This window comes from Sorex araneus, chromosome 2 (genome assembly GCF_027595985.1).
Source record: "Sorex araneus isolate mSorAra2 chromosome 2, mSorAra2.pri, whole genome shotgun sequence".
Classification (NCBI taxonomy): domain Eukaryota; kingdom Metazoa; phylum Chordata; class Mammalia; order Eulipotyphla; family Soricidae; genus Sorex; species Sorex araneus.
The window spans coordinates 235,621,830-235,632,055 of record NC_073303.1 but is presented as its reverse complement, the minus strand read 5'-3'; the positions used below and the strand labels follow the sequence as shown (position 1 = coordinate 235,632,055).

The 10,226-nt window shown below is 49.3% G+C and overlaps 1 protein-coding gene across 1 annotated transcript; it reads right to left on the bottom strand.

The window, feature by feature from the left end:
- Positions 1-1,401: 1,401 nt before the first annotated feature.
- On the bottom strand, positions 1,402-2,340 carry LOC129401787 (olfactory receptor 7D4-like). Its single transcript, XM_055124645.1, has one exon. It carries the CDS (start codon positions 2,338-2,340, stop codon positions 1,402-1,404), a length of 939 nt encoding a protein of 312 aa, XP_054980620.1.
- Between the last annotated feature and the right edge of the window lie 7,886 nt (positions 2,341-10,226).

The window sequence follows — 10,226 nt, the reverse complement described above, 5'->3', positions numbered from 1 at the left end:
GTAAGGCACTTACCCCGACCTAGGCGAGCTACCGCTTCCGCTTCGAGGTTCCTCCACACCACGAGTCGGGGAGGAGGCGGGGGTCTGCCGTAGTGGTCCAGTGGCTGGGCCCCGCCGGAGCGGGGCCGACCATTTCATGTGAGCGTCCGCGATCAGGTCCGTTGTATGCCGGGCCCGCGAGGCGGGAGGGCGCCGCCCCTCCACAGCACCCATCAAACAGCCCCCACGCCCCCCGCCTGGACGGGAGGCCGGCTTCCACCCCCCCACGACGAGGGAAGAGGGGCGGAAGCCCTGGACAGAGCGAGAGAGAGCCCCAAAGGAGGCCGCTTCGTCTCCCAGAGCCAGGCACAACGGTGACCCACCACTGCCGCAAGCGTGCAAGAGCCAGTTACCGCGAGGCACACGGGTGTGCGCCCAGAACACGGAGGCCTCCCCCGTCTACCTCCCACGGAGACACACAAGGGGATGACAGCAGGCGACCACACTACAAGACGACCGGCTCGACCCCCTGAAGGTCAAGGCCATTGAAACGAGGGCCCGGGAAGGGAAGGACATCAAGTCCAGGTGATGGAGAAACGACACCACCGACTCGGCCTCGGGCACCGGATAGGACCAACCTGAGCGCTCTAGGGGCACCACCGAGGACCAGGTGAGGCTCGGCCTTGCATGTGGTCAACCCAGGATGATCCTGGCAAACCATATGGACTCCCAAGCACCCCCCCTCAGGAGTGATTCTTCAGTGCAGATCTAGGAGTAAGCCCAGAGCATTGCTGGGTATGGCCAAAAAAAAAAAAATGAAATAAGAAAGAAAGAAAAGAAGGGCTGAAGCATTGTGGGGATAAGTGTGGGTACGGAGGGGGGCTGGTAGAAGTCCAGTTCATCTCTCTTCTTCACATGAGGAGTGGGGCAGCTAAGAGGAAATATTGCAAAAGCATGTCTGGAAGAAAAGTGAATTTATCCACCAACATAGCATGCTGTGACTGGATCAGAAGTCCCTTGGTGATGAGATGTGGGTGACTGATACCACCCACTCATCCCATTTCCCCGGGAATCACCAGCAGAAATCAACTTCGTGGGGGTGCAAGAACATTTGGGTGGATGTGGGGCAAATGCTAGCATGGCTGGAGACAAAGCCTTCAGTTTCAACCCTGGGAATGTCACGAGCCACATAGACCAAAGACATGAGTTTAGAAGCTCATGAGAGAGAAGAAAAGGAAAGAAATAAAGTTGCAGAGGGGGTTCCCAAAAATCCAAAGAGGAATAAAACCAACGACCAGAGTGCCATCAGCACAGGAGACACCGAGTCTGTCTCTGAGGGAGAAACTGACTCAGGGCCTTTCATCCCTCCATTGAACCAGCCTTGGGGACCCAAGAGTCCCCCAATCTTGCACTCGGGGCCCATCACTGACAAGTTACAGCTCGGCTGAGGAGCCTGCCAAGGGCCCCTTTTACATCCCTGTTCCTCAGACTGTAGATGAAGGGGTTCAGCATGGGGGTGACCACCGTGTACATCACCGAGGCCACGGAGCTTTTCTCAGACACGTGAGTGGCCGCAGAACTCAGGTAGACACCCAGGCTGGTGCCGTAGAACAAGGAGACCACAGAGAGGTGAGATCCACAGGTGGAGAAGGCCTTGGACTTGCCCTTCCTGGAGGACATGCGCATCATGGACGAGACAATCTTTGAGTATGAGTAGAGGATGCCCCCAAGGGGAACTATAATCACAAGGGACGTGGATACATACAAGCAAATGTTATTGATCAGGATGTCCGAGCAGGCGACTTTGAGCACCTGGGCCAGTTCGCAGAAGAAATGGGGGATCTTGGTGCCCACACAGAATGTCAGTCGCACCACCAGGAGGATGTGCCACAGGGCTACCCAGATGATGACCTGCCAGCACGCAAGCAGCAGATAGCCACAGACTCGGGGGTTCATGATGACCATGTAGTGCAGGGGGTGGCAGATGGCCAAGTAGCGGTCATAGGCCATGACGGTCAGGAGGAAATTGTCCATGCCAACGAATACCATGAAGAAGTAGATCGGCGTGAGGCAGCCCGCGTAGGAGATGGCTTGGCTCTGCATCTGGATGCTCACCAGCATCCTGGGGATGGTGGTGGTGGTGAAGCAGATGTCCACCAGGGACAGGTTGGAGAGGAAGAAGTACATGGGCGTGTGCAGATGGGGGTCAGAGATGCTGGCCAGGATGATGAGCAGGTTCCCCAGCACCGTGACCAGGTACATGGACAGGAAGATGCCGAAGAGGATGGGCTGCAGGTCCGGATCCTCGGAGAGTCCTAGGAGGAGGAACTGTGATGCTTCTGTCTGGTTGGCTGCTTCCATGGAGCCTGTGGATCTGCAGGGAAGTTGGGGTTGGGCTGGAGTGATGCTATAGTGGGGAGGGTCCTTGCCTTGCTGACCACAGTTTGATCCTTGGAACTCCAGAGGGCTCCTTGAGCCCCACCAGGAGGGATCACCGAGCACAGCCTGATATGTCCCTGAGCTTCTAAGCAGATATAAGGGAGCAATGACAACATAAATGCATAGAGACTGTCCCACAACAGTTGTTCCCTAAAAGGCAATTGGGATTATTGCTATGCTGACCGAGGAACAAGGCTCTTAATTTAGTCACTGTCATCCCTCCATGCAAAATTCTTTCCTCCTACCTGTGTTGTGATGAACCAGCCAACACTTGTCAATAATAACAGACGGATCAGGAAACAGTTGAGAAGACGCCTTACCCTGCTGGGGTCTCCACGTGGTATTTCTGTCAGTGCGCACAGCCGGGACTCAGGTCCAGCTTGACTGACAGCCACTTGTTTGCTGGCGACATGGCAGCATCCAGAGCTGTTTGGAAGCCTCACTTCAACTCCACCTCCTGAACACAAATAAAATAAACCCATGGCTGACATGAAACATTGACCAAGAGCCCATCTGCATGGTGCCAACCAATGCCTGCTGCAAGGAGCGTGAACTAAGGATGTCCCAACCCCCCCTAAAATACAGAGATGTTACAATTGGTGGCGGATTCCAACAGAAGGGGACAGAAAATTACTTGTCTTGTTCAGAGGTCGCTGACTCAGGTACAAAGTGGGAGTAGATCAGGAGCATTTTACCCTAACAGGGACGTCCTGGGGCTAATTCTCAAAGCTCCCAATTAGTTTTCTGGGCTGACTCCTGGTGATGCTCAGGGGACCCTATGGGATCCAGGGATCAAACCCTTGGGAACAAAGCTTTAGCCCCACATGCTCCCTCTCCTTCTTCAGGGACTCCTTGTCTTGTAGATACCCTTCGGTTTCTGTGTTTAGGAGGCTTCTCTTATTTTCACAAATGCACAGCGAATTGTTGCTTTTATTGATGGATGTGGGAATCTCGTTCATCCATTCATGTGCATCACTAATTAGGTGATGAGGCATTTGGCTACCTGAAGAGAGGCTGGAGCAATAGCACAGCAGGTAAGGCGTCTGCCTTGCACATGGCTGACCCGGTTCGATTCCTCCATCCCTCTCAGAGAGCCCAGCAAGCTACTGAGACTATCCCGCCCGCATGGCAAAGCCCGGAAAGCTGCCTATGATGTATGTCAAAAACAGTAACAACAAGTCTCACAACAGAGATGTTACTGGTGCCCGCTTGAGCAAATCAGTGAACAAGGAACAGGATGACAGTGCTCCAGTGCTACATTGATGGATCTGTGCGTCTCTGTTAGGAATGATGCTTGCTCCTGTAAGACAAAATCTGTTCATTTTCTGCCTGCCCAGGTGGCGGGCAGGGAGGTTGAAGAAACCTGGGGCACTGGTGGAGGGAAGGTCACACTAGGGTTGGAACATCGTGTGCCTGAAACAACTCTGCAGTGAACCATTTTCTACATCACAGAGTCTTACTAAAAATTTAATAAAATGGAATTCTGCTTGCCCTCTGTTGCCCTCTGTGAGCAGCAGGTTCTTCTCTGAAATCAGAGAAATCTCTGATTTCATAAATTATCAGAGTTATAAAAAGTATAATTTAAAAACATTCATAAAATAACATTGTCGGAAGGAGTTAGTTGGAGCGCAGCTACTCCTGGCCAGATTCTTGGCCATCGCTGCCCGTAGTGCAGGAGGTGACACCGGGGGCCCTCATGCAGAGCAGACGCTGTGACCCTGTGACTTCTCCCCACCCCATCCCTAATTGAGTTTTCAGTGTGACTTACTCAGCACGCAGGTTTTAAGGGACTCAAAGACTCAGTGGGGGGAATTCGACCAATATGGGTCCAATGCAAACAGAGAAGTTCTTGGTCAGAGTGAGAGCACAGCAGGGAAACTCTAGCCTTGCATGCAGCCACCCCAGGTTCAAGCTCAGCAGCACCAGGACCGGTCCTGAGCACAGAGCCAGGAGTCAGGCCTGAGCACTGCTGAGTGTGGCCTCCCAACCCAACCCAAGCAACAAAACAAAAAAAGGCAATTTGTTGATGAAATGTTGGCTGTTGAGAGGGGCCTGATTCCTATCCCCTTATCTCGTCTCAGTCAGTTCCATGGGGAGCTGTGTGGGACCTACAGCCCTGCATGTGTGGACTTGGGTGTTCTATTACACAGATGTGGCGGGGCAGAAGAATCTGGAAAAATCCTGGGTGCCTGAGAACAGATAACTGGTTAAGGAAACTTTGGGGCTCCTAAAGACTTTGATTGAGAGTTCTTCTAACCCATTTTGGCACCCAGAGCGGTTTCCTGCAGCTATGCATCTAGACTGTGAACTGAGCTACAACCTCGTGCCGCCCAGGGAGGGATTTTCCCTCTCTGCCCTGCTTTTCTGAGCGGAAAATGGCGGCGGTGGCAGCATCCATGTGGCGAGAGCCACCCTCTAGACCCCCAACCCAAAGGGTTACTTTTTAGTGATGTAGCCTGTAGGTGGTCCTGGGAGGGGGGGCGTTACCGGCACGCCTTCTGACCAGATTTGATCTGGAGCTGCGGCGTGAGAAACAAACCCTCTGCTCCTAAAGACTTTGATCGAGAGGTCTTCTAACCTATTTTGGCACCCAGAGCGGCTTCTTGCAGCTATGCATCTAGACTGTGAACCGAGCTAAAAAATCAGAAACCCAAAACCTAACAAAAATATCAGAAAACTAAGACTCTGAACTCAGAGTCTTCACTCTCAGCAATGAAAAGAAATTATTAAATGATGCCTTTTCAGCAGGCCTGATTGTTGGGGAAAATTTCCAAACAATAATAGTGAGTTCTCTATTGAAATATTGAATTTATTCAAAGTATAGAGAGAATAAAGTGAAGATCATTAGCTACTTAGGTGGGGGGTGGGTGGGAGGAGGGTATATTGGGGTTCTTGGTGGTGGAACATGTGCACTGGTGAAGGGATGGGGGTTTAATCAGTATATGACTGAGACTTAAACCTGAAAGCTTTGTAATTTTTTTCACCGTGATTCAATAAAATAAAAACTTAAAAAAAAGAAACTTTGGTATGTCTACACAATGGAATACTATGCAGCAGTTAGAAATGATGAAGTCATGAAATTTGCATATAAGTGGATCAACATGGAAAGCATCACGTTAAGAGTCAGAAAGAGAGAGACAGACATAGAAAGACTGTACTCATTTTTGGAATATAAAGTAACAGAATGGGAGACTAATACCCAAGGATAGTAGAGATAAGTACCAGGAGGTTTGCTCCACAGCTTGGAAGCTGGCCTCAAATGTGAAGGGACCACTAAGTGAATGATGCTTGGAGGGCGCTCAGGATGGGAGATGCATGCTGAAAGTAGACTATAAACAAAACAGGCTGGTCACTTACTACCTGTACTGCAAACCATAACAAAAGAGAGAGAATGAAAAGTGATGTACCTGCCACTAAGGCAGGTGGGAGGATGGAGTTGGGGTGGCAGGAGGGACACTGGAAACATTGGTGGTGGAAAATGTGCATTGGTGGAGGGATGGGTACTCGATCATCTTATAACTGAAATATAATGATGAAAGTTTGTAAGTCTGTAACTGCACATCATGGCGATGCACTAAAAGAGAAATAATTAAAAAATAGAAGTTCCTGGGCAGGCCCTGAGCTTTGGAGTTCAGCAGATCTGGGGTGAAGGCCCACAAGGGACCTGCCAAATACGCTCTCAGGAGTGGCGACTGGCAGAGGCAGATGCTACCATGGACACCAGCTCTAGGTCTAGACCCTGATTCTCGCTCCTCATCATGGCTCTTCTGCTGATGTTTATTTTCTATCTCTCCAGAACCACAGGCTTTCCTGGCACATGTGGGCTCTTTTTTTTCTGGCTTTTTGGGTAACACCCGGCTAGAAATGCACAGGGATCACTCCTGGCTCTGCACTAAGGAATTACCCCTGGCGGTGCTCAGGGGACCACATGGGATGCTGGGGATAGAACCTGGTTCAGTCGTGTGCAAGGCAAACACTCTACCCCATGTACTGTCACTCCTACTACCCCATCCCCATCTTTTCTTCTTACCATTGCTTGTCTGATTGCAGAGAGGTGCGGGGAACAAGACCTAAAGACCCTTAGGAAGTGGAAAACACGGGGGAGAATTTCAAATATCCTTTGTGTTCTCCTGGCACAGTTCTATGCCAGGATTGTGGTCCCTTGTGGCCCCCTGCACCTCTCTGCTTTCTGAAAAGCCAAGGTAAAAAGAAGCCCAGAGCCGACTGGAAGTCCAGATCAAAACTTACTGGTCCCCAAACAAAAGCAGGAGAATCCCTGAGTAATGAGTGGGTGTGTTCCGTAGAACACACCACTCCAAGTCTCAAAATAAAAACAAAGCAATGGCAGGATGTGGCCAAGTAAACGCCAGTTGGGTCTTCTTGCAGGAGATCTGGTGTGGGCACTGGGACGGGTTGCTGATTCATCAGGGGAACTTCTCAGTGTCCTGTGGTCCAGAGACCACAGTCCTGGCACAGGAAAGACTTGACCTTCTCCCTCAGGCTCTCCCTCTCCTATAACTATGTCATTGTGTAGACTTATCTGCTGAGGGCAGTTCTTTCTCCCAAGCAATGAGGCAGGGAAAAAGAAAAATTGGTCAGAGATTTCAAATCTTATCTTCCCCCATCCAGATGGAGAGGTTCCCTTAGGGTCATAAGACAAGTACAATCAGAAATAGAGATAAAATGGGGCTCAGAGGATCTTTGTGGATTGGGGATATTCTTATTGATTAATTGGGGGGTGGGAGGTAGTACAGAGGGGAGGACACTTGCCTTGGAAGCGGCCAACATGGGTTCAATCCCCGTCACCCCATAGGGTCCCCTGAGTCCTGCTAGGAGTGATACCTGAGTGCAGAGCCAGGAGTAAGCCCTGGGCACCAACATTTGTGGCCCCACAGCTTTTATTTTAAAAGCAAACATCAGAACTAACTTGGGAAATGTGGCAACCATCGTAGGGAGATATTTTTAGGAAATAATAAAATCTTTAACATGCCCCCAACCAGAGAGTGGCTTCATGGGGCATCCACTGAAACCTTTTGTCCTGCTTGCATGAATAGCCTTAAGTCTTTGGATATAGCAGAAAGGAGTTTACTTACTCAGCCGCCTTTGCGCTACTCTGCTTATGTGGCCCGCACACACCCCATGCAGGGGGCCATTCCTTCAGGGCTCCATTTGCAATTCTGTCGAGCCTTGGTGGCAGAAACAGACGTGAAGCTTCTAGGTAATTCTCTCCTTGCTGCTATTCCACACACCTTCCCAGCTGAGTCCAGAGAAACGAGACAGACCTTCGTCTCTCACAGACATTCCCTGTGAGAATTCTTGTCCTTCAAATAAAATGCGTGTGGTGTTGTGCCACTGACTTTGGGTTGATTTTATTCCTGTCCGTATTCATAAAGCTCTTAATTGAGTTGGGGGTGTTCAGTGTTCTTTGTCCGAACCCATCACTGATGTTCACACCAACACTCAAGGCTCCCTCCCTCGCTCCACACCTCTCCTTAGACTAATTTATTCAATTGATTTATTTTTACTTTTTTTCCCGCTTTTTGGGTCATACCCAGCAATGCAGAGGGGTTACTCCTGGCTTTGCACTCAGGAATTACTCCTGGTGGTGCTCGGGGAACCATATGGGATGGTGGGAATTGAACCCGAGTCGGCCGTGTGCAAGGCAAACGCCCTACCTGCTGTGCTATGGCTCCAGCCCCTATTTTTACTTTTTTTTAAAAATCAACATATTAAAAAAATTAAAGCATGGTGATTTACAAAGTTATTCATAGTTGAGTTTGAGACATACAATACTGCACACTGATCCCTCCACCAGAGATAACTTCCCTTACCCACGGTGCCAGTTTCTCTCACCTCTGTGCCTCTCCCCCCACCACTGCTCTCTTGACAGGCGCCTTTGTAAGTGGCATTTAGGAATGACAGAGCCAAATTCCAAACCACAGAGTCAGCAACCTGATGCCAAGAGACCCAAATTTTAACAGGTAAAATTAGCAAATTTGTTTAATTTGCTTATGATTGTTGGGGTTACATGTATACCCTAGTATTGATTCTTAAGGACTTTATGTTTGTTTTTGTTCTGGAGCCATTTACGGCTCAGGGCTGACACTGGCTCTACAGTCAGGGATCACCTAGGTTCGGGGATCAAACCCAGGTTGGCCAGTGCCCTTCATGCTGTCCTGTTGCTCTGCCTGCTGATTGTTAGAGCTTGGATGTACATAGTCACTCAACTCTAGGCTACAACACAATTGGGATGATATTTTATGCCAGTAACTGAAGTAAGTAATATCTGCTACATATATTTAAAAAATAAAGAAGAAAGAAGGAAGGAAGAGGGTGAAGGACAGACTACCAAGAGGAAAGCATAATTTTTTAGGGATTTTATTAGTACTATTGATGATCAAAACAAGACAATTTGCAAGTCCACATTTCTACTTTGAAGTTTAAAACTATAGAATGTGCGTGTGGTTAGAGAAATAGTTTGCCCTGCACACAGCCAACCCTGGTTCGAACTCCAGCATGAGTGATCCCTGATTCAGAACCAGGAGTAAGTCCTGAATGCACCAGGTGGCTCAAAAAACAAGCCAAAATAAAAATAATAATAGCAATAATAATAACAATAATAATAATAGGGACTGGAGTGATAGTACAGCTGGTAGGGCATTTGCCTTGTATGCAACTGACCCTGGTTCAATCCCAAGAATCCCATACGGTCCTCCGAGCCCTACCAGAACTAATTCCTGAGCACAGAGCTAGGAGTCACCTCTGAGCATCAACAGGTATGATGCAAAAAGACAAAAAAAGAGAAAGATAAAACCCTACAACATATCTGTCCTGAAAAAGCAGGACAGGGGTTGGAGCAATAGCACAGCCATCAGGGAATTTGCCTTGAAAGCAGCCAACCCAGGTTCAACTCTCAGCATCCCAGATGGTCCCCTGAGCACTGCCAGGCGTAATTCCTGAGTTCAGAGCCAGGAGTAATTCTTGTGCATCGCCGGGTGTGACCAAAAAAGAAGAAAAAAAAAGGACAGAAGGTACAAGAGATAGTACAGCGGGTAAGGCATTGTCCTTGCATGTGGTCAACACAGGATGATCCTGGCAAACCATATGGACTTCCAAGCACCCCCCCTCAGGAGTGATTCTTCAGTGCAGATCTAGTAGTAAGCCCAGAGCGTTGCTGGGTGTGGCCAAAAAAAAAAAAAAGAAAAAAGAAAGAAAGGAAAGAAGGACTGAAGCATTGTGGGGGTAAGTGTGGGTATGGAGGGGGGCTGGTGGAAGTCCATTTCATCTCTCTTCTTCACATGAGGAATGGGGCAGCTAAGAGGAAATATTGCAGAAGCATGTCTGGAAGAAACGTGAATTTATCCACCAACACAGCACAATGTGACTGGATCAGAAGTCCCTTGGTGATGAGACGTGGGTGACTGATACCGCCCACCTCATCCCATTTCTCCGGGAATCACCAGCAGAATTCAACTTCGTGGGGGGGGCAAGAACGTTTGGGCAGAATTGGGGCAAACACTAGCCTGGCTGGAGACAAAGCCTTCAGTTTCAACCCTGGGAATGTCATGAGCCACATAGACCAAAGACATGAGTCTAGAAGCTCCTGAGAGAGAAGAAAAGGAAAGAAATAAAGTTGCAGAGGGAGTTCCCGAAAAATCCAAAGAGGAATAAAACCAACGACCAACGTGCCGTCAGCTCAGGAGTCACCGAGTCTGTCTCTGAAGGAGAAACTGACTCAGGGCCTTTCATCCCTCCATTGAACCAGCCTTGGGGACCAAAGAGTCCCCCAATCTTGCACTCGGGGCCCA